Source organism: Nerophis ophidion, linkage group LG02 (genome assembly GCF_033978795.1).
Source record: "Nerophis ophidion isolate RoL-2023_Sa linkage group LG02, RoL_Noph_v1.0, whole genome shotgun sequence".
In the NCBI taxonomy this organism is placed as follows: Eukaryota; Metazoa; Chordata; class Actinopteri; order Syngnathiformes; family Syngnathidae; genus Nerophis; species Nerophis ophidion.
This window is the reverse complement of record NC_084612.1, coordinates 44921571-44947471: the sequence shown is the minus strand read 5'-3', so window position 1 is coordinate 44947471 and position 25901 is coordinate 44921571. Positions and strand designations below refer to the sequence as shown.

Sequence of the window (25901 nt, the reverse complement as noted above, 5' to 3'; positions counted from 1 at the left end):
ACGCGTGCGCGTGACGTCACGGACTGTCAGGAAATATTAGCGCTGCACCAAACACGGCTAAAAGTCGTCTCTGTTCATGGCGTAATTACACAGTATTTTGGACATCTGTGTTGCTGAATCTTTTGCAATTTGTTCATTTAATAATGGAGACTATAAAGAACAATGCTGTGGGTGGAAAGCGGTGGATTGCAGCTGTCTTTAGCACCGAGACACAGCCGGTGTTTCTTTGTTTGTTGTGAAGCAGAGCGGTCAAGTGAACATCTTTTCTCCACGTCAACCAGCATGTTTTTGGATGGGAAAATTGTGATATATATCTTACCGGAGACATCATTGGATTATTCATCGTCATGCAGCAGCTGTCAGAAAAGGCAGCTGTCAGCTTGGCTCCTCGGCTTCTCTCTGAGACACTGCGTGTTCACCGCAGCCGTCCGACCTCGAGGTATGTCTTTACAATCTCACTAAAACACTATTAAAACAATAAGCAGATAAGGGATCTTCCAGAATTATCCTAGTAAATGTGTCTAATTACATCTGAAACGCTCACACTGCCGCCACCCGGAGCCGTCGCTTTTTTTTCCTAGTCCTTCACTATCAATATTCTAATGCACAAATCTTTCATCCTTGCTCAAATTAATGGGGAAATTGTCGCTGTCTCGGTCTGAATTGCTCTTACTGCTGGTGGCTCCCATTATAAATAATGTGAATATGTGTGGATCCCTGCAACTCGTGACGTCACGCGTACATACATCCGGTTAAGGCTAGGCTTTTCTATTAGCGACCAAAAGTAGCGAACTTTATCATCGATGTTCTCTACTAAATCCTTTCAGCAAAAATATGGCAATATCGCAAAATGATCAAGTATGACACAAAGAATGGACCTGCTATCCCCGTTTAAATAAGAAAATCTAATATCAGTAGACCTTTAAGCTTTATTTCCCCACTGATTACTCATCTTCCTGCCATCTTCTGCAATGCCTTGTTTTTGGTTATTTCTGGATCTAGGGTTGGGGTGTGTCTGTCTTTCGCGGAGCAGCAGTCTGGTTTGGGTTCCTGCACATACATCCGCCGCAGACCCGTTTATCTTTTTTTCAAAATCCCTTCTGTTCTTGCTGTAGGATATATCAGGAAACTAACCCTATCACTAGGCCCTACTACAGCAATATAGGCCAAAGCCTAAATTTGCATTGCCTTGTATTTTCAAACTAACAATATTGTCAATAGGCAGAAATAGAAAATGGTCAATTCACTCTATAAAGTAAATATATATAATATATATATATATATATATATATATATATATATATATATATATATATATATATATATATATATACACATGTATATCCATCCATCCATTTTCTACCGCTTATTCCCTTTCGGGGTCGCGGGGGGCGCTGGCGCCTATCTCAGCTACAATCGGGCGGAAGGCGGGGTACACCCTGGACAAGTCGCCACCTCATCACAGGGCCAACACAGATAGACAACATTCACACTCACAGTCACACACTAGGGCCAATTTAGTGTTGCCAATCAACCTATCCCCAGGTACATGTCTTTGGAAGTGGGAGGAAGCCGGAGTACCCGGAGGGAACCCACTCATTCACGGGGAGAACATGCAAACTCCACACAGAAAGATCCCGAGCCTGGATTTGAACCCAGGACTGCAGGACCTTCGTATTGTGAAGCAGACGCACTAACCCCTCTGCCACCGTGAAGCCCTATACATGTATGTATATATATATATATGTATATATATATATATATATATATATATATATATATATATATATATATATATATATATATATATATATATACTGTATATATATATATATATATATATATATATATATATATATATATATATAAATATATATAAATAGTAAATATAGTAAATATAAATATTTAATCAGGCTTCACGGTGGAAGAGGGGTTAGTGCGTCTGCCTCACAATACGAAGGTCCTGAGTAGTCAGGGTTCAATCCCGGGCTCGGGATCTTTCTGTGTGGCGTTTCCATGTTCTCCCCGTGACTGCGTGGGTTCCCTCCGGGTACTCTGGCTTCCTCCCACTTCAAAAGACATGCACCTGGGGATAGGTTGATTGACAACACTAAATTGGCCCTAGTGTGTGAATGTGAGTGTGAATGTTGTCTGTCTATCTGTGTTGGCCCTGCAATGAGGTGGTGACTTGTCCAGGGTGTACACTGCCTTCCGCCTGATTGTTGCTGAGATAGGCACCAGCCCCCCCACGACACCAAAGTGAATAAGCGGTAGAAATGGATGGATTGATGGATAAATATTTAATCTATTAGGCTACATTTTAAAAGAAATGTTGCTCCATGCACAGCTAATATATCAGAAAATTAATAACTGATGAATGACAAGAAGTTAAATAAAAGGCTGTTTATTGATAAATTTCTATTCCTCCTGATCTGTCTGTGGAGGTGGAGGCGGGACTCGTCTCCTCGCTCCCCGATCCGCCGCCAGGTTGAACCACCTGATCTCGTGGCTGACCTTGTCACCACATTTTTTCTCACAGCGCCTGTAATCAAACAAGATTACAAGACGGATACGTTTATGTTTATGGTATGTAGCATCCAAAGCCAAGTATGCTTACACAATACAAAATATGAGATAGGTATTAAGGAAAATCAATAAATCTATACTTACGTTCGTGTTCTAGCAAAGAAAGTCCAGAAATGATCGATTTTAGCTCATGCGCGTACTTAAACTAGGCGCGTCCAGGATCCGCGTAGACGGAGGGGCGGTGCATACCAGTTTAGTTTGCTGCGTCCACATACGCGGATCAGACACAAGTCAGCTCAGGATCTGCTGTCTGACCGTACAATTTTCAGAGGCGGAGTGGATTCTCTAGGCCAGGGGTCTCAAACTCAATTTACCTGGGGGCCACTGGATGCAGAAACTGGGGGATGCTGGGTCGCAAGAAAAGATTTCTTAAAAAATGTAACATGCACTTTTTAATGAATTCACCTTCTATGAATGGCTTTCCCGCCCTAGCAACATACTTGCCAACCCTCACGATTTTTCTGGGAGACTCTTGAATTTCAGTGCACCTCCCGACAATCCACCAGTGCAACCATTCTCCCGAATTTTCCCAATTTTCACCCGGTTGACATTATTAAGGGCTGCCGTAACTGCACTGCCTTTAACGTCCTCTACAACAGTGGTTCTCAACCTTTTTTCAGTGATGTACCCCCTGTGAAATTTTTTTTAATTCAAGTACCCCCTAATCAGAGCAAAGCATTTTTGGTTGAAAAAAAAAAAGATAAAGAAGTAAAATACAGCACTATGTCATCAGTTTCTGATTTATTAAATTGTATAACAGTGCAAAATATTGCTCATTTGTAGTGGTCTTTCTTGAATTATTTGAAAAAATATATATAAAAATAACTAAAAAACTTGTTGAAAAATAAAGAAGTGATTCAATTATAAATAAAGATTTCTACACATAGAAGTAATCATCAACTTAAAGTGCCCTCTTTGGGGATTGTAAGAGAGATCCATCTGGATTCATCAACTTCATTCTAAACATTTCTTCACAAAAAAGAAATCTTTAACATCAATATTTATGGAACATGTCAATAAAAAGTCTAGCTGTCAACACTGAATGTTAGATTGTTGTATTATTTTTCCACAGTTTATGAACTTACATTCATACATCATTGAAGTATTATTAAATAAACATATGTATAAAGAATTTATGAATTGCTGCTGTTTTTTCGAATGTTTTGAATACAACTCACTTGTCCCTTGGCATACCTTCAAGTACTTCCAGGGGTCCGCGCAACCCCTAGAGTAGACTACTGCTCTACTACGTGTTATCGCGCACACTTTTATGTCACACAACCAATGTACTGGCTCTGTAACGTGATGTGTGAGACTTGTGCAGAATTATGTACGAGGCTGCAAGACGTACTTGATCAACAGCCATACAGTTCACACTGAGGGTGGCCGTATAAACAACTTTAACACTGTTACAAATATGTGCCACACTGTGAACCAACTCCAAACAAGAATGACACACCCTTTTTGGTAGAATTTCCGCACCCTAACAGAACTTAAACACAAGAAAACAAATACCCAGAACACCTTGCAGGGCTACAATATACAACACCTCAACCGACGCAAGTAGGGAGGGTGGGGGGTTGGTGGTAGCGAGGGTGTGTATATTGTAGCCCGGAAGCGTTAGGTCCGTATGGACTTCTGGGTAATTGTTCTGGTGTGTTTATGTTGTTTTTACGATGCGGAGGTTCTCCTGAAATGTGTTTGTCATTCTTGTTTGGTGTGGGTTCACCGTCTGGCACATATTTGTAACAGTGTTAAAAGTTTTTTTACGGCCACTATTAGTGTGACCTGTATGGCTGTTGATCAAATATATCTTGCAATATCACAAATGCGTCTCTCATAGCCAATTTCAACTAACAATTACTTGCACGCTGTCAGTCCAGGATGCAGGGGCGCTAAAGATAGTGCCGTTATGGCACTCTCTGATTATTGTTAATCGGTGAAATTTAACAAGGACTTGGGGAGAATGGATGCCCTGTAATTCAGGGGTCTCCCGGGAAAATTCGGGACGTTGGCAAGCATGACCGTTCATATTAAACTCGTGGGCCGCACCAACATTAAATTGTCATATCAAAGCGCAGGCCGCATAATAATGTCTCGCGGGGCGCAATTTACCCGTGGGCCAATCGCGGCCTGCGGGCCGCATGTTTGAGACCCCTGCTCTAGGCGGAGCCAGAACGAATAAGACAGTAACGCGGGTTGGGCGACTTGAAGGCGGATCCGTATAGGAGTCTCCTACTATGTGGGTGGTTGCTATTATTTTATGTTTTGGTGATAGTTGATGGTTGGTGATGGTTTTCATTACTTACTTAGCTCTGAGTCCTGATCTCTCTAAAAGTGTAATAATTTTAGTGATGACCACGAAAAATGACCGTTTTTTTAGTTTAATGCCACTTGCGTCCAAAAAGTGCACACCGCCACCTATTGCGCCGGTATATGGGCTCTCTATACTTACTTACATTAAAGGGGATGCTTGCAACCTGTACACGGATGTCTTGAAAGCGCTAACTTCCCAGAGTGTTGTCAAGGTCCTACCCTCTTAAGGCTTTTAGCACGTAATTAGATCAACTACGCCCATGCATTACACACAAGCACTTGCATTAGTAGCTTTAGCTATTATTATACAAAACAATGTTAAAAAGAACAATACAAATAGGTGGAACAATCGAGACCACACTTGAGAAAACAGTGTTCCGATAGCTTTCGGGCTCCCCTCCGTCTGGACGGATGGCAACAGGGAAGACCCAAGGAGGTGCAGTCTGCTTGTAAGTCAACAAATGCTATTGCAGCTCTGTGACTGTGAAAGAACGCCTCTGTACTCCACATGTTAAACTTTTATCTGTATACATGCGCCCCTTCTACCTGCCTTGTCAGTTCACTCAACTTTTTATCACCACTGTGTATATTCATCCAAAGGCAGACTGGCCTCCAGCACTGTCATTGACAAAGATCAGGAATTACATTCCATCTCACCAGATGCACCAAACTGTATCCTGGGTAATTTTATCCATGTCTCAGAACTCTCAGAAACACCTACCAGTATGTCAACTGCCCAACCAAACAGGACAAAACACTGGATCTGTGTTGAGAGTCAGTAAAGATTGCAAAGAAATCTCTGCCACTCTCACTCCTGGGTTTAGCTGAACATAACTGTGTACACCTTCTGCCTGTGTACTAATCTGCAATGACAAAAAGAGAAAGCAATAACGAAAGCTCACTGTTTGCAGGGGTGTTACGACTGCACTGATTGGGACTTGTTTACTGAGTCCTTTAAAGACCATCTGGACAGCAAGTGATGTCTCTTCATGTTTTATGTTGTACTTAGAACATGTGCTAAAGAACTGGGTCCTGTATTTTCTCCCTTCAGACACAACATGTCCCTAGACTATGGAAAGATGCTGTTGCAATTCCTATCTGGAGATCCACCAGGGCAAATATGTTAAATGATGATAGACCAGTGGCTTTGACATTCATTGCTACGAAGGTTTCAGAGAAGATGATCAGTGTTGATATTTTAAGCAAACTCAAACAGAATTAGATCCTTTGCATTCTGCATATGGACCTCACATATGTGTGGAGGATGCCAAGCGAACCTTTTTAGATATGCTTTTAAAAAATTGGATACAAATAGAACCTGTGCCAGGCTTTTTTGTAGACTTTTCTTTGGCTTTCAACACCATCCATACATTCATTTTCTACCCTTATTCCCTTATAGGATCGCAGGGGGCGCTGGTGCCTATCTCAACTACAATCGGGCGGAAGATGGTGTACACCCTGGACAAGTCGCCATCTCATCACAGGGCCAACACAGATAGACAGACAACATTCACACACTAGGGCCAATTTAGTGTTGCCAATCAACCTATCCCCAGGTGCATGTCTTTGGCGGTGGGAGGAAACCGGAGTACCCGCAGGGAAGAACATGCAAACTCCGCACAGAAAGATCCCAAGCCCAGGATTGAACCTAGGACTACTCAGGACCTTTGTATTGTGAGGCAGACGCACTAACCCCTCTTCCACCGTGAAGCCCTAACACGATCCAGCCTATACTGATTAAAAGGTTGACTGAGCGTTTTAATTTGACCAATAATGTGTTAGGCTGGATCTTTGCTTTTTCAACTAACAGAACCCAGGAAGTCAGGGTTACCTTGTCTGTCAGGAAAGGTACTTCTACTGCTTCGCCATGCCAATACACATAATGTACATTATTTTCTTTTGATGGTGAGAGGAGGCACCAGAAACCAGACGAAGTGAGAGTGGATGTATGTGTGTGTGTGTGTGTGTATGTCAAAACACACGCATGGGTTTTGATGGACAACGCCCAAACAACTTTGCCAGAGAGGGGCAGCATGGTAAACAAAAGCATGTGTGTAAGGGACCATCTACTGGAGAGAGTGCTTCGCATCTTTTAGGGTACGACTTTCTCACCAGCGCTGGTATTGCTACTGTTTGTACTTACTTCATAAACTGTTAATCTTCAATTCTAGTCTCCTCACCTTATTCAGACATGTAATTTAAACAAAGAACCTTGGAGGATTTGGCTCTTAAAAAGGGAAGATCCGTACAACCACAAGTTTGTGTGTTGTCTCCTCACTTGTTTATTTTGCACACAAACATGTGTACAAATGACAACAGAACAATAATTGAATATGCTAGTTACGGTTTGTTAAATGAAGATTAAGGCAATCACAGCCCAATTATTGTGTGATGAGTCTTACTTCCTGTTGAACATATCAAAAACAAAAGACATGCTAATTGACTTTGAAAAGAGAACACGTGAACCATCCATCCATCCATTTCCGCTTGTCCTGTTCGAACAACTATCATTAAAAAACAGGTCATTGAATATGTGCAAACTACAAATGATGAACAACTGAAATTGGAAGCTATTTGTGATCTAGTGTGTAAGAAGGCTCTCTAAATATACAGTATAATGTTGGAGAAAACTCTTGGTCATATTTTATTTATAGAATCTGTGCTGTCTTTCTCCCTGGACTCATGGTTTGGTCTCCTGTCACTAAAGGACAATAATTCTTTCAAAGAAATTGTTAAACTGTCAAAAAAACGAATTGGTGAGTCTCCAGCCATCCTGTAGAAAAAAACGGTAAAGCGGATAGTTTCTTCCATTTTAACTGATGTGTCTCCTTACTCAGCTATTTTCAGTTTCTCCCCTCCGGACAGAGGTTTGTAGGCCCAAGAGGCAAAACTAATCAGTGCAGATGCAGTTTTGTCCCATCCATCCATCCATCCATTTTCTACCGCTTGTCCCTTTTGGGGTCGCAAGGGGCGCTGGTGCCTATCTCAGCTACAATCGGGCGGAAGGCGGCGTACACCCTGGACAAGTCGCCACCTCATCGCAGGGTCAACACAGATAGACAGACAACATTCACACACCAGGGCCAATTTAGTGTTGCCAATCAACCTATCCCCAGGTGCATGTCTTTGGAAGTGGGAGGAAGCCGGAGTACCCGGAGGGAACCCACGCAGTCACGGTTAGAACATGCAAACTCCACATAGAAAGATCCCCTACTTGATTGAAACACTGTGAAAAAATAATTTGTCAGAAAAACGTATAGCATTTACAGGCAACAACTGCAACACAAACTTTGGAAGAATCAGACGTGATGAAGGGCGGAATATGCAATATGTATGCAAATTTGAGAGACGCTGATTGTTGTGGGTTGCCCAGCACACACAATTGTGTCCATCATGGTGCAGACACGCTTGATATTGAAATTGAGAATATCATGTTGAAAATCTAGCAGTACTTCCACATTTACACTGTGCGCACTGAGAGTTTGAAGGAGTACTGTGACTTTGTTGATGTTGAATACAGAAAGCTCCTTTCTCACAGCAAGACACGATGGCTGTCATTATTCCCTGGAATCAAGAGGCTGCTGCAGATGTTTCCAGCATTGAAGGGATATTTTCTGTCAAAGGGAAAAAACACCTGTAATGATTGAGAGTTTTTTTTTTAATTAATTCAGTGAAATTTACCTCCGGGACATGCATTCACTCATGTGTGTTTTCCACTCAGCCATTAAAGAAATGGAAAAGGAAAATAATTCCATTGTTGAACGGCAGAGAAACAACCTCATGTCCCTGAAAGTTAAGGGACTCCTGGCACAGAAGCACACAGATGGGCATGGAAAAGAAAGCGAGCAGTTCTATGCTGATGTACAGGGTCTGTCTCTACAGTGCATACCTGCAGTATCTCCAGAAGTGGATGACACCCATGGAAGAATTCACCCCATTCATGCGGATGGATCTGAGTCAGACACTGAGTTGGAATGATGTGGAAGCCTGCATCAAGTACCTTGGCAAAAGGTGGGTGCCGATTGATGATGCCAAGTGTTGTGACCAGGTCACCAATCAAAATAAATTGACTTAGAGTAGCAACAGTGAGGGAGAGTTCAATGGCCTGCTAGTGCACCAGAAGTGGCGCAAATATTTTGAGAAGGCCAAAATCATTGCATGTTACTCAGAGCTGCTGAAGATTGCACAGTTTGTCTTTGCCCTTCCTTCTCACAATGCAAATGTTGAGAGGGTTTTCTCACTGATGAGCCAGTGGACCAAGGAAAAGTGCAGGTTGTCTGTTGAGTCATTGAAAGAGCTTCTATTTGTACAATACAACTTCAAAGAAACATCCTGCAAGGACTTCTATACTTATTTGATGAGCAGCCGGAGACTGCTGGGGAAAATAAGCTCTTCAGCTAAATATGCATGGGCAAACAAGGAAGGCCACGGAGATGAGGAGGAAGCGCAGGGAAATGAGGAGGAAGACCAACAAGATGAGGAAGGCCAGGGAGATGAGGAGATAGACCATGGAGATGAGGAGGAAGACCAGGGAGATGAGGAGGAAGACCAACAAGATGAGGAAGGCCAGGGAGATGAGGAGATAGACCATGGAGATGAGGAGGAAGACCAGGGAGATGAGGAGGAAGACCAACAAGATGAGGAAGGCCAGGGAGATGAGCAGATAGACCATGGAGATGAGGAGGAAGACCAGGGAGATGAGGAGGGAGACCAAGAAGATAAGGAAGGCCAGGGAGATGAGGAGATAGACCATGGGGATGAGGAGGAAGACCAAAAAGATAATGAAGGCCAGGGAGAAGAGGAGGAAGACCATGGAGATGAGGAGGAAGACCAAGAAGATAAGGAAGGCCAGGGAGATGAGGAGGAAGAGCAGGGAGATGAGGAGGAAGACCATGGAGACAAGGAGGAAAACCATGGAGATAAGGAAGGCCAAGATTACTAAATTAGAATAAACGCAATACACTACTCCTTTTTTTTGTTCTAAATGTTGAATCGGCATTTTTTTTTTTTTTTTACATAAGCCTAAAATAATTGGCTCAGAAATGCTACCTCTGTTTTTCTTGTTTTAACTGATTTGGGAAATACTCTGAGAACCTCTGTTTTCGTTTCAAATGTTTTGAGGTATTATTTATATTTTTTACATTAGAATGGTCCACCAGACTGAGAAGAGACATTTTAAAGAATGGGCTGTTACCTGTGTTTATTTGAATTTAATTAACCTGTTTTGAGGCATTATTATATACATGAAGTTATTTTGAATATTGCTGCCTCTGCATTTTTTCTAAAACTGTGAATGTTACAGAATATAAGTGTGACCTACAAACCCCGTTTCCATATGACTTGAGAAATTGTGTTAGATGTAAATATGAACGGAATACAATGATTTGCAAATCCTTTTCAACCCATATTCAGTTGAATGCACTACAAAGACAAGATATTTGATGTTCAAACTCATAAACTTTATTTTTTTTTTGCAAATAATAATTGACTTAAAAATTCATGGCTGCAACAAGTGCCAAAGTAGTTGGGTAAGGGCATTTTCACCACTGTGTTGCATCACCTTTTCTTTTAACAGCACTCAATAAACGTTTGGGAACTGAGGAAAGTAATTGTTGAAGCTTTGAAAGCGGAATTCTTTCCCATTCTTTTTTTATGTTGAGCTTCAGTCGTTCAACAGTCCGGGGTCTCGCTGTCGTATTTTACACTTCATAATGCGCCACACATTTTCCATGGGAGACAGGTCTGGACTGCAGGCGGGCCAGGAAAGTACCCGCATTCTTTTTTCATGAAGCCATGCTGTTGTAACACGTGCTGAATGTGGCTTGGCATTGTCTTACTGAAATAAGCAGGGGCGTCCACGAAAAAGACGGCGCTTAGATGGCAGCATATGTTGTTCCAAAACCTGTATGTACCTTTCAGCATTAATGGTGCCTTCACAGATGTGTAAGTTACCCATGCCTTGAGCACTAATGCACCCCCATACCATCACAGATGCTGGCTTTTGAACTTTGCGGCGATAACAGTCTGGATGGTTCTCTTCCCCTTTGGTCCGGATGACACAATGTCGAATATTTCCCAAAACAATTTGAAATGTGGTCTCGTCAGACCACAGAACACTTTTCCACTTTGCATCAGTCCATCTTAAATGATCTCGAGCCCAGAGAAGCCGGCGGCGTTCCTTAGTGTTGTTGATAAATGGCTTTCACTTTGCATTGTAAAGTTTCAACTTGCACTTATTTAGTGACAGTGGTTTTCTGAAGTGTTCCTGAGCCCATGTTGTGATAGCCTTCAGAGACTGATGTCGGTTTTTGATACAGTGCCGTCTGAGGGATCACAGGTCGAGGTAATTCAGTGTTAGTTTCTGGGCATGCCACTTATGTGGAGTGATTTTTCCAGATTCTCTGAACCTTTTGATATTATGGACCGTAGATGTTGAAATCCCTAAATTTCTTGCAATTGCACTTTGAGAAACGTTGTATTTAAACTGTTTGACTATTTTCTCACGCAGTTGTGGACAAAGGGGTGTACCTCGCCCCATCCTTTCTTGTGAAAGTTGTTTTTATACACAATCATGGCATCCACCTGTTCCCAATTAGCCTGCACACCTGTGGGATGTTCCGAATAAGTGTTTGATGAGCATTACGCAACTTTATCAGTATTTTTTTTACCACCTTTCCCAACTTCTTTGTCATGTATTGCTGGCATCAAATTCTAAAGTTAATGATTATTTGCACAAAAAAATGTTTATCAGTTTGAACATCAAATATGTTGTCTTTGTAGCATATTCAACTGGTTGAAAATGATTTGCAAATCATTGTATTCCATTTATATTTACATCTAACACAATTTCCCAACTCATATGGAAACAGGGTTTGTAGAATGTTTTACTGTCAACAGAGGAAATAAATAAATATATTATTTGTAAAGCAAGTTTGAGTTTCATTGGCAAATGCTCACCTTTTTGGGATTTCACAACATGGTGAGCCTACATGACCCTGAAATTGCTCCTGTATGGTTTGGTTTCAAATGTGTACGTTACCCATCCAATCCTTCTTGCGTCTCAGTAACATTGTGTCTGGTGGAGCCTCATTGTAAATACCGGTAAGCACTGTCATCAGTTCAATCGCCACGGATACCATTTAATCCGGCAACAAACAAAAACAAACAAACAAACACAATAGAACTTAAATCAGTTTTGATTCCAGTCTAGCATCAGAGGTGAAGCACAAGGACAATAAATGGCGTATAAATGCAGTGTTTTATTGCTTGTACAAGTACATATATTTAAAATCTGACAAAAATTCACAGAAATGTCACCCATGACTTTACCCCACATTACAACATTTTACAATTGGCCTTTCAAAAATGTCTTTAAACTGTATTGGAATGCTTTACGGTGTGTCCCAATGATGCCAAAGTGAATGAAATGTAAAGTAGACTAGCAGACTAAGATCAAAACTTGTCATTGGTCTGCACTTAAGTGTTTGTTAATTGGGACGTTTTAACCCAAAAGAAGCCACGGGGACACTTTGAAATGTTTAAAAATCCTGATACATTTTAATTTTTGATGTGATACCAATATTAGAACCTTGAGTATTGGTTGATATTGATCTGATATCAGCAGGACCCATACATACTTGTTTCATGTGGAATGTAAGAGAAGGGTTGGTCAAGTGGAATCACTCAAGAGACCAATGGTAGGTATGACAAAGCACTACTTATTTTCTATTAACTGTCTGCAATACTGCCTTTAGGTTGAAGTGGAGTGGTAATTTTATTTTTGGTGATACCAAGTGGCTTTGATAATGCATTAAGGTAAGATCATGACACAGCAGGTTGAAATGCGAACAAAAGAGGTACTGGATACTTTCTAATACTCTTCTGCCTTGAAAATGTTGTATGTGGAAGTAATATGCAGCTATTATTGAATACACATTTGGGGTTTCAGACTGCAATAATGTTCAATTAAGGACAGTTCTTTGTGTTGGATCGCCTGGAAGCCTATAGGAGGAAAGACCAACTTGCTGTGCTTATTGGAGGACGTTAGATGTTAAACTGGCTGTCCAGCTTTGCAGGACTTCTTTCGTAACGCTCGTAGATTTGGCTTTTAGATGCAAGCCGACATAATCCAATAACTGATATCTGATATCAATATCATATCAAATGTTTCCTATAAAGTTCATTTTTAAACCCATGTAACATTTGTAATGTTTTAATAGGGTATCTAATATTACAGTTCAACCAAAAAAATAGCTAAGAATATATCAGTTATCTTTTAACCGTGAAATTGTTATGGGAAGTCTGAAGTCATGTATTTGTCACAATAGTAAAAATGCTAATAAGACACTCAAAAAATGTCACTATAGAAATTATTTTACATCAATATATGTTCAGTACGACTTGTCCAGGGTGTACACCGCCTTCCGCCCGAATGCAGCTGAGATAGGCTCCAGCACCCCCCGCAACTAAAAAAGGGACAAGCGGTAGAAAAGGGATGGCTGGATATGTTCAGTATGTAACATCATAGATGTTTGACATTAGTATTAAAAAACAAAAACAAGTGTTTTATGGGTTCAGCCTAATCAATTTACATTAAAATGATAAGGAAAAATGAACATGTTTCTTTGTAATCAAATCTGAATATCATCAAGTTGTTTTAAATGAATGCACATTTTCTGACATGTTAGTATAAAACAGTTATGCAGTACAATTTTTTCAGTTTGAACGAGTGCTAGTACAGGATGTATCAATAACAAATGCAGTCATTCCTGTTGTAGGTTGCTGTATTTATAATTCAACAAGCTATAGTGGTGCCTGAAAAAAATGAAACAAAATCAGCACAATTTGTTTTCAGACATCACACTCAGTATTACGAAAGTATCAAAACACCAACCATCATTTGACTAACAAAAACGGTATTAGTATCAATACACATGAATGCAGTACTGTGCAAAAGTAATTTGGTCTTTTTGTAATACTTTCCTCAAGACTACTAATGTGAAGGCCTTGGAGCTTCTTCCAATAGCTGGTGAATTCTGGAGATGATATTTGCACCATTGCTTCCCTGCTAAATAAATCTACAAGGATAAATTAGAGGTCGACAACTGTTTGAAGAGTATTGAGTAAGACAAGATAATACACGGAGTAGGCTGACTTGGACCCTCCAGAATCGTCCTTATGATCCTCCTGTCTGACCTAGGACTTTTGCACAGTAATGTGTTGCAGTAATGTCTCAATGGGAGCAGGATTGTAGTGCGTATTTCTTAATAATATCTACTTCTACTCTGCCCTATGTCGTGTTCCTTGAGATAGGTTAGCAACTAAATTTGGGTATTTATCCTGATGTGTAACTCAAAAACAGGCAGAATTGTTACTTCTGTATAATTGCTGAAGAAACTGAAACATTTTCACAACTACTGATTTGGTTTGTGAACCAGGACCGATCATAAATGCACAAGATGTACTGGGCTGATAGTGGCCATGCAAATAATTCCATCCTTTCATGGCGATTTTCTTGTCAGACAGTATTAGCAAGATGGTGCTATTTTAGGTCAATTTTTCTACAACAATATTCTGCTCTGTTGGAAACTCTGCATGAGTGTATAAGTGTCATCCAGGGATCTGTAGCTGCAGCTGCTCATCTTCGTCATCCACATCGCTGCTCGGCCCCTCTTGCATCTCGGGGCTAAATCGAGCAGATCGCTTCTTCCCAAACAGAGCAGGACTCAACTGCTGCCGCCGCAGTCTGCAAGACAAAAAGCAACTCAATGACTTGAATGAAGCTTGAATATTGACGTGGATGAATAGAACATCTTCTTCAGAAATGACTTGGGGGCGGCGTGGCTCAATTGGTGTAACGGCCGTGCCAGCAACTTGAGGGTTCCAGGTTCGATTGCAGCTTCCACCATCCTTTACCCTTGCTCCCAGTGCCACCCACACTGGTTTAAATGTAGATCATGGGTTTCACTATGGAAATGTCTTTGAAAGAGAGTACGCAAAATCCTGAAAGACAGGCACCCAGCACATGGCCTCTACAAGCTGCTACCCTCTGGAAGAAGGTAGAGATCTATTCACGCCAGGACCACCAGAAGTCTCACCGTCTGTATCCCCAGGCTGTCAGACTGCTTTGTGAACAGCCTGCCCCCGTCCATCTTAATACCTCACTCTTCACCACCTCAACAACTTGCTGTAACATCAACATAACACTCTTCAGACCTCTGACTAAATCACCCATCTTTTGTGGTGGACTTTTGGCAGCAGAGTCAACGGGGTTGCTCCGGACATTGCTGTCGCGAAGTGGGCTTCTGTATTATACAAAGCAGGAACTACCGTATCGGTGAAAATAGGTTTGTGAAGGAATCTTCAGGCATGTGATTTGACCACAATGAAAGAGACTGAAAACATTTCTGGGGGCCAAGTCCAGGGTAGTGCCCTGGTGGGGAGACAATGGGGGCAACACCCACTGAGGCTCCTGGTTTTTCACCAATTTAACATGCTAAAATTAACAAAGACAGCACCATTTGAAGAAAATCTTTTAGTGTTTAAAGACATGAAAACATCATTAACAAAACATACATACCCCAATTATCCTAATGAATCACTATATATGGTTCAGTTCCAACAGTATTTAGTCGCTAATAAGCGGTAGAAAATGGATGGATGGATATTTACATCTTGTGTACATCTTGTGTTCATTTCACATCCACAAGTGTCACATTGATCAGTGTTATTATCTACAGTTTATTTACAGTATTACCACATTACTTCAGTTCACTTCACACACTTACTTGCTCGGAGAGCCCTAACATGAGCTTTCCCTAACATGAGACTACATAAGAACTTAATATTACAAAATAGTATTATATGCAAATTTATTTCAAATAAATTGTTAACTGGAATCAATAATGCGATTCTTTGAATTTCTGTAAATTCATAATATATTTTCACGTGGCTTTTTATTTTTGGAAAAAAACATTTATATTTCGCAAAGCAATAATTGGTTAATATTTAAAACAAACATGCGTATTTCGCAAGCAAATATTTTTTAGCTTACCTCATTATTAACTACCCTGTCTGCAACTGAAGTGGGTTGTTTGGGTGGTTCTTTCCTTTGATGTCGACGGCAGTTGTCGATGTAAACAAAGGATGAAGTCCGTAAGGTTTGCTCACTTTCGGTTGACATCCAAAAGTTCGTTTTCCTTGCTTCAAGTTGTTTCATATGTTTTTGGCGTTTCGCATGTACTTCCAAAGCCTTGAAACCTCGTGACCCATAGTCAATATTATCATGACACCGCGTGCACAAAAATTTTCCGGAACGATCGATTTTCCCAATAAAATCGCCGAACAAAGTCGTAACTTCCTTCTTCCAACAGTATCAGTGATTTCCCTTTCCATCCAGTCCCATCGAAACTTTTTTGACATGTTTATCAATTTCTTTAACTCGTGAAGCGTCCTTTCTCTGGCGGTAATAACGTCATCATTCATAACAGATGTCCTGATTGGTCACAAGGAACGTATCGACTAATCAACTATGGCCTAATATAACTTACATTACGCCGTAGTTGTTTGGTCAATATATTCGCAAATTTTTTTTTCCCCCGAGATTAAAAAAGACGGAATTCCGACTTCAGACGGAAATATCACATGCCTGAATCTTTTAAAAGGGTTGAAGTGTCCGCAGCAAACCCGACATTTCCACAACAGAAAAGAGTCGCATGTCAACAGCAATAAAAGTAGCAATCGCCCTGTCGGTTTCTTTTGCCCTCTTTGAATCATCTTAGTGCCCAGGGTAAAGTTTGTAGATTGTATGTTGTTGCTCCTTGTTTTTGTTTGGTTCTACCTATTTTCGCCTCGGGTGATGTCGGCGTAAATCTGTTGTCATGTTTGTGGTATTTCCACTGTTGTAGTTTATTATTGTGTGACACTTGCGACATACTGGTTGTTTATTTCTTTATATACTTTTTTTTTTTCTATATTTTGTCCGCGACACGCTTGCCATCAGGGTCAAACTTAACACGAAAACCAAAGTACTTCCACACGCCATATCTGAATGATGGGGGAGTTTCTTCATTTTCAGGTACCGTATTTCCTTGAATAGCCGCCGGGCATGTAATATGCGCCTACCTTGAATTACGGTCGGGCAAAACTCGCTCCCCAAATTAATAAACGCATGCTAACTTTCACCGCCGGATTAGAATCGTGACGTCACGAGTGAGCCTTTCCCCTGCCGTCATTTCAAAACGGCGGCGGAGTTTTTTTACTTTTACTATGTGTAAACCAGGGGTCTTGTTACACAGCCATACAGATCACACTAATGGTTGGGATATAAAACAACTTCAACAATCTTGATAATATGCGCCACATTCTGTGAACCCTAACCAAACACATTTCTGGAGAACATATGCCCTGCAACACACCACAAACGCAACACGACACATACCCACAATGCAATGCATCCACGACTCCTGGCTACACCGTCCATACACCTGCTGACACCAATGGGTTGGTAAATGGGTTGTACTTGTATAGCGCTTTTCTACCCCCTTTAAAGGAGCCAAAAGCGCTTTGACAGTATTTCCACATTCACACACTGACGGCAGGAGCTGGCATGCAAGGCGCTCACTAGGACCCATCAGGAGCAAGGGTGAAGTGTCTTGCCCAAGGACACAACGGACGTGACTAGGATGGTATAAGGTGGGGATTGAACCAGTAACCCTCAGATTGCTGGCACAGCCACTCTACCAACTTCGCCACGCCGTCCCCCTAAATATTTGAGGAATTAGCCATGTTGCAATGAGCTATAAGAGCCATATCTTCTGTTTCCGCAGCTTGTTTTGCTCTGAATGAATGTGTCAGGCGCAGCTTAGTGGATCTGAGCTCGACTGTGCAGCCCAAAGCAGCAAAGTTGACCGCAGATTTTTTGTCTGTAGTGATTCTGCCCTTTGCTATCATACAGTAGTTAACCTGCTCATTGCAAGTCCTGATTGTTTAATGTTCAAAGAAGAATAAATAAACAAGAAACAGTCTGTACATGCGGTGTGAAGAGATCTTGTGAGATTAAAACGAGACAATATTTCTCTTTTAGAGAAAAGCTGTCTTGCAGGCACAGCGCAGAAGCCTTGCCCACTTTTTGAGTTAAACATGGCGGATGTTTTACAAGGAGCTGTCAGTGACATGGAGCTTAAAAGAGCCAACTTGATATTTTGACAGGTAATTTAGGGATTGGTACAAAAAATAGAAGTAGCTATCAATGCCTCATTTGGGTGCTAAAAGAATGCAGACTCAGCAACCTGCAACATGTGCTTGACAGTGATGTGCAAGTAATGTTTTGTAAGTCAGAAAACAGAGTCTTTGACGCTCTTTTTAAACTTTATTGCACACTCGCAATAGCCTTAAGGGCACTAATGTGCCTTAGCTAGCCACAACACGACCACAGCACTTCCTCATTATGGAGCAAGCAGGGTGACTGTGAGCTAAGCACATACACCAATCCCAGAATTGTGAGCATCAACAATACAACACAAGCAAGTTGTTTTTTGCACATTCTCTGTGTTCTCTATTGCTGCTGGTTTTGCTGCGATTATGATGACAATTTGTTGTGGATTTTGTTTCTTATTCTTCAACGTATTACTGATTTGACATATTGATGCTATTCAAGTATTTCAACTACTTGTCTGTACTTGAAAGTCTCATCGTTCATCAGAAATAAAAACACATAATATATGTAAAAAATTCTGACTGTTTTACAGCTTTTAGCACCGGCACCGTTACTGATTGGTAAATATTAGGGGTGTAACGGTACGTGTATTTGTATTGAACCGTTTTGGTACGGGGGTTTTGGTTCCGTACGGGGGTGTACCGAACAAGTTTCTAAGCTAAAGTCTTAACAAGCTGATTTGCTTCTTCTGCCTGTCTCAGCACCCAGCATGGTCCCACCCACACAACCATCTGATTGGTTACATATATAGCGGTAACAGCCAATCAGCAGTGCATATTCAGAGCGCATGTAGTAAATGCTTCAGCCTCGAGCAGATAGGTGTTTAGCAGGTGAGCATAAGGCAGCGTACTCTCCCCAAATGATAATAAACACCTCCGAGTCAACTACTACTAACATCACTATGAGCCCGTTGACCTTCTAGAAAGGTAAACCTCAGCTCAGGTCGCTCGCAGTTCTGGCTTGAGGTGAAGGCTAGTTAGCTTTTAGCGTAACGTTAGCTCATTTTGCGGTGTGTGTGTGTTTTACGGACAGAAAAGCTTTGAATTGCAGGGTCCCTGCTATCACATGTTGATGAAAATATAACATTTACATAATAAAAATAAACTACATGCTTCCCAAATGCTGTAATAAATTAAGCATGATGAGTTGACTTGAAACTGTTTAATGTTGCACTTTTTATATGTAGAAGAAAAGTTTTGTCATTTTATTTAATCTGAGCAACAAGTTGAGGCAGTTTAATGTTGATTGACGTAGGCAGAATTTTTAAAGTGTTCCGAATGTTAAAAGGATAAAGCCATTGTTTACAAATTTGGTAAATAACCAAAAAATTTACATTTTGTTGTTTTCTTACTGTACCGAAAATGAACCGACCCGTGACCTCTAAATCGAGGTACGTACCGAACCAAATTTTTTTTGTACCATTACACCCCTAGTAAATACCCATCCTGATAATGCATGTAACATGGAAATTAGCGCGTCTGAAGCAGGATTGGAAGTGTGCATTAAGGTCCTGATTTACTAATATCCAAATACCAAAAGCTTAACAGCATGTGCAATCCAATAAAATTGCATTTAGTGGGCATGTTGCAAACGATCTATTAGCATTGGACGTGCTATTCAGAACGGGTGCAGTCAGCCTTATTTAAATTAAGTTTTTGTGTGTACCATGGACACTTATTTACTGCACATTCATGTTATCATGCTCCTATGGTGTTTTGCTATCAAACAAGAAGCAGACATATACCACTCGTTATGGTCATTTTAGAAGCAGTCCGGTGCATCCACAATGAAACCTACTTTTTATTGTGTGCTGGAGATGCACTCATGGGGAGAGGCTGCACTTACTGGGCTCAGGATGCAAAAAAATGCAGACGGTACTTCAAGGAGTTTTTTTTTCCACATAGGAGATTTGTTGATATATATTTTAATTTAAAAAAACACCGGCCGACACCAAGCTATTTAAAAACATTGAGATGTGATTGAACAGCACTTGAAGTATGCTGGCCTGTTGCACGGACTGGCCAGAGATAAGACAAAACACCCAATCTTTGATACACTGGGCAGGTGCAATATACTATAAGAGATGACAAAGGATCAGTGAAGCTGCTGCATCGTTTAAGGCACCAAAGGGTCTCACAATGTGTCTTATCGTGCCACTGAAGAACATGATTGAAAGAGGAAAGACGTTCAACAGTAAAAGGTCAAATTTATGATGCATACAAACTTATAAAACATGTCAAAGTGCACCAGCATTGTTTTGTAACTTGCTTCAATAATAGAGTCAGTTTGTCCAGTCATTTAGTTTGTCACTGTAGTGTTCTTAAAAGTAATGTTCAAATATTGTCCTGACTCGTGAACTCAATATTGTTTGGTAATCAGTGTGCATCATCACGCCATTAGTGAGGACACTAATAGGTATTTCTGGTGTACTTCTCAGTGTGGACACACTAATGCACTCAAAAGAGTACGAAAGTTCTCAAATTGATTTTTGTTAAATGTTTTTCCTCAACCACACACTTTTGTAGCCATCAACAATCTTAATAGGCATAATTGTGTCTGGATATTTGACAGCTCTCATCGGCAGACTATACACTTGAGCTGTTTGCAATTCTAATTTTATCTCTGCATATCTTACAGGTTTCCTCGCACTGACCAGTTTTTTAAGCACAGTTCCCAAAAGTTCAATAAGGTTGACATTGGGGCTTTGGGACGGTGATTTCAAAAGCTTAATGTGAGCTTACTTTATCTATTTTACAGCCATTTGTGTTTGGAATCATTGTCCAATAAAAAATGGTGTCAACTGTTGATTTTAGGTCGCTTTCATGAAATTGGAGGCGGTCCTCCTTTCGATCAAATCCACTTTGTGCAGTGCACTCGTACCACGAGCATCAACCAATTCCAGAACGGTATGTTAGCACAAGTTCCCTCTAAAGTGCGTGCCTGCGCAATTACGCATGGGTCACGTGTCCTCTGCACACAAGCTCGCAGCGCAGAGAATCAAAATCCAATCCAATCTAAAACTCCCTAAAACAGCCGGGAACGGCTCAGCTTTGCTTTGCTTTCCAGTCAGAATTCAACGCCGCCGATTCGTGACAATCTGGTTGCTTTATTATAAGTTTTGCAGACCACAACCAGACCCGTTCAGCCTTCTACTGCGCAGTGGACAATCTCCCTTTCTCTCTCTTTAGTCGCTTTTTCACTCACTTAACGTCACTCATACAACACGTTGCCATTCTCACAATCACACATGTGTACAGATACTGTATGTAGACGCGCACACAGCTGCTTGGCTCGATGCCAAATATTAGCCGCCTAATTAGCGTCAACTAATGCAAGTGAAATGACTACATTTTGTAACAAATTGCTACAATTTGTATTTTATCTTTAACAAATTTGTGTTTTACCTGCTACACGGCTTATTTGTGTACATTTATCCATAGTTTTGTTTTTGGTACTTACTAATACTTGTATTTTTCTTAAGGGACAGACCAGGAGTGGCAACAATAAATCATGAAGCATTTAATATAATGTCAATATATCTTTTTATTCTATTTTAATCTAATCCTGGATCAGGGCAGACTATATATAAAATGGAAAATTGTAAATTGTTCTTTGAGTGCAACAAGAAAAGCCCAATGTGTTTAATGCCTTTTAATTTATATTTTAACCTTCTAAAATTGTTTTTTGAGTGCAATAGGAAACATATGTTTAATGTATTTTAATATTTTCTGTTAAAATAAAGCCAATATTGAAATTTTCCGCATTTCCCTTTATTTGGAAAAGTATCAATATACATTTTGGTACCGGTACAAAATTATTGGTATCGGGACAACCCTAGATTGGATATATTTCGAACTTGTCCCATTCATCTACAAGACAATATTAAATATGATTGGATTTTGTTTCTGACATTTCTCATCTTGTTTTTAATTTGCCGACTCTGGTTTACTGAGGGCTGAGGGGTGGTGTCTGTGTGTCCGCGCAAATTTGCATAGCCTGGCATAGCCTGACTCAGCCGATGGACAGAAAAGAGGAACGATGACATCATACGAATGTTGGAGTGTTTCCCTTTTTCAGCGGCTTTCTCCGCTACTGCTGATCATTTTTTTCAACTTGTATTGTTAATTTTGAGAGTAAATAAAATGTTAAAACTTAAAACATTTTGATTTGAGGGGGCAAGACATATATTTGAGGTAGAGCCAGCCTCGCTCGTGTTAAACAAGGCCAAAGCGGCAAATCATAAGGTTCATGCATTTGGCCTCACACTTGCCTCACTGGCATAGATACTGTATTAACGATGCTTCGCATATACTGGATGCCTGCATTTAGGGCTGGGCGATATATCGATATGTACGATATATCGCGGGTTTGTCTCTGTGCGATATAGAAAATGACTATATCGTAGTATACGAGTATACGTTCTTACGCAGTTGCTTTTAGCTGCGGGCATTACACTTCAGGCTCTTCTCACTCTTTCCTGTCTTTCCTCACAGTCAAGCAGGCACACATTCTTAAATGCGTCACATACGGTCACGTCATACGTCACATACATATACGCCCTCGCCCAACGGAGAGGTAGCAGACTGGGCTACGTTAGCTGCTAACGTAGCCATACGAGTAGGAATACGAGAGAAAGAAGGTGCGGATCTGGTAACAAATGAAGGAAGACTTAATTCCCGATAAAAACAGCAGGGGATCCAACGTCTGGTGGGGGTTCGGCTGTAAGTGGGAATATGTCAAACAGACAACTGTAATTTGTCAAGTGTGGGACAAAAGCGTTGCTACAAAAAGTAGAATTACTGCTACTATGTAGCATCATTTGAAAAGTCACTCGCTAGAGAATTTCATAATGTTCGTCGTAACCTAACACATAATGAAAGATGAATACTATTTGATTTCCTATTATGCAGCTCATTTTTATTTGACACTTAAAATGTCTCTGACAATCTTGCACTTTATGTTTTGGAAATGACTTGAATGTTTGTGCCATTGCTTAATAACTTTAATAAATACACTTTGGTCAATTGACTTAGTTGTGATTTCCCTCTCTGCATGAAAGTTTAAAAGTAGCATATATGAATGCAGTATGAAGAAGAATGTTTTAATGTATACACATAGAATCATCATACTGCTGTGATTATATGCATCAAGTGTTCATTCAATGCCAAGGCAAAATATCGTAATATATATCGTATATCACGATATGGCCTAAAAATATCACGATATTAAAAAAAGGCCATATCGCCCAGCCCTACCTGCATCCCACTCCAACGGACCACCTGTTTGTCCAACGACTTGTGCCACACTCACTACAATTCAATGCACTTAATTAGTCTGATTTATCAAATAGTTAGTTTTTTTGTATTTTCACACTTAATTGTGAAGTCCAAGTTTCAATGCACATTCTCTAATGTGACTATTTGTCATATGCCATGTGCCTCCCATACTCTGAATTTTAGCGCGGATTGTGTTGGTTTTCCGGTTGACCTATTTTGTCACACTAGGCATTGCGCATTCCTTACAACTTTTTTTACTGATGTCCTCTACAATATTGGCAGATTACAAATATTACGTGTCTAATTGCTATGCTGATGTTAAATAGCAGACAGTATCAAGAAATTATTTTTATTAGTTTTCAATCAGAAGTTTTCAAAAAGCTTGTTAGTGCCACGACTGATATTGTTCCAGATAAAGTTTGCTATTGTTCTGGACTATCTTGTCAGTTGTGCGTAGTTAATCAGTTTGGAGTGCACAAATGCATCACGAAGGGGTATGTGTACACTTTATTATTTGTCTTTAATATACCTTCTTCTTTATATTTCATCTCATTCGTGTTTCCCTCAGGAGTCTGAATTAAGCTGAAATGTTTCGTTCTTTTAAATTGTGAAACAAATAGACAATTATTACAATGGTTCTTATGTTTTTATTGAATGGTATCTGCTTCCGGGTTTAATGCGCAACACCACCGGTCTTCTCCAGCCGCACACACCCCTCGAGAATTTTGGCTGTCAATCGCATAATTTAAGTGTGTTAGTCCAACTTTTCAAAAACCAAATACGATCTGATTAAGGTGTTTCCTTCCATGTGTTGTAGGAGGCTTATTTAGAGCCAAATTATTTGAGGAATCAGACTAATTCAGTTAATGGACACGTATCGACTGTCTATGGCTTTCCAAGCACAAGAGTCTCGACATTTGCTTCAAGACAGGCTCTTGTTTTTACTTTTTGAGTGGCAGAGACAACAGAAAAAGAAGGACAGGGATGGAAAGAGATTTGTAGTGGTTCAAGGTTAGTGGGACTATTTTTGTACTCAGAAACCTAACCACAGATTTCGACCATAATTCTAGTTCATTCCTGATACCACCATGCAATTACAAAACGTCCACAAAACTAAGGCAAAACACATTGAAACAAGAGGGAAATGTCAAAGGACACAAAGAACATGAGACATTTAAAGAGCAGAGCGCTGATTCGCATTGTGAGGGTCTGCTGGGAACGTCTGGCAGAGTCTCCTGTCAGAGAAAGTTTCAATTCCCACCTCCGGAAGAACTTCGAACAAGTCACGAGTGAGGTGCTGGACATTGAGTCCGAGTGGAGCACGTTCCGCACCTCTATTGTCGAGGCGGCTGATCGGAGCTGTGGCCGCGAGGTAGTTGGTGCCTGTCGAGGCGGCAATCCTAAAACCCCTTGGTGGACACCAGCGGTGAGGGATGCCGTCAAGCTGAAGAAGGAGTCCAGTCAAGCTGAAGAAGGAGTCCTATCGGGTCCTTTTGGCTCATAGGACTCCGGAGGCAGTGGACAGGTACCGACAGGCCAAGCGGTGTGCGGATTCAGCGGTCGCTGAGGCAAAAACTCGGACATGGGAGGAGTTCGGGGAAGCCATGGAAAACGACTTCCGGACGGCTTCGAAGCGATTCTGGACCACCGTCCGCCGCCTCAGGAAGGGGAAGCAGTGCACTATCAACACCGTGTATAGTGCGGATGGTGTTCTGCTGACCTCAACTGCGGATGTTGTGGATAGGTGGAAGGAATACTTCGAAGACCTCCTCAATCCCACCAACACGTCTTCCTATGAGGAAGCAGTGCCTGGGGAATCTGTGGTGGACTCTCATATGTCTGGGGCTGAGGTCGCTGAGGTAGTTAAAAAGCTCCTCGGTGGCAAGGCCCCAGGGGTGGACGAGATCCGCCCGGAGTTCCTTAAGGCTCTGGATGCTGTGGGGCTGTCTTGGTTGACAAGACTCTGCAGCATCGCGTGGACATCGGGGGCAGTACCTCTGGATTGGCAGACCGGGGTGGTGGTTCCTCTCTTTAAGAAGGGGGACCGGAGGGTGTGTTCCAACTATCGTGGGATCACACTCCTCAGCCTTCCCGGTAAGGTTTATTCAGGTGTACTGGAGAGGAGGCTACGCCGGATAGTCGAACCTCGGATTCAGGAGGAACAGTGTGGTTTTCGTCCTGGTCGTGGAACTGTGGACCAGCACTATACTCTCCGGAGGGTTCTTGAGGGTGCATGGGAGTTTGCCCAACCAGTCTACGTGTGCTTTGTGGACTTGGAGAAGGCATTCGACCGTGTCCCTCGGGAAGTCCTGTGGGGAGTGCTCAGAGAGTATGGGGTATCGGACTGTCTTATTGTGGCGGTACGCTCCCTGTACGATCAGTGCCAGAGCTTGGTCCGCATTGCCGGCAGTAAGTCGAACACATTTCAAGTGAGAGTTGGACTCCGCCAAGGCTGTCCTTTGTCACCGATTCTGTTCATAACTTTTATGGACAGAATTTCTAGGCGC

General features: G+C 41.2%; 1 protein-coding gene across 5 annotated transcripts in view; it reads right to left on the bottom strand.

Moving 5' to 3' along the window:
- Nucleotides 1–12141: 12141 nt before the first annotated feature.
- Nucleotides 12142–25901, bottom strand: part of ccdc102a (coiled-coil domain containing 102A) — a 118369-nt gene continuing 104609 nt past the window's right edge. For all 5 annotated transcript variants that reach the window (XM_061884477.1, XM_061884506.1, XM_061884467.1 and 2 more), the window contains exon 10: nucleotides 12142–14647. In XM_061884477.1, coding sequence (XP_061740461.1) covers nucleotides 14512–14647 — 136 coding nt within the window. In that variant the 3' untranslated portion in view covers nucleotides 12142–14511. The remainder of the gene's footprint in view (nucleotides 14648–25901) is intronic.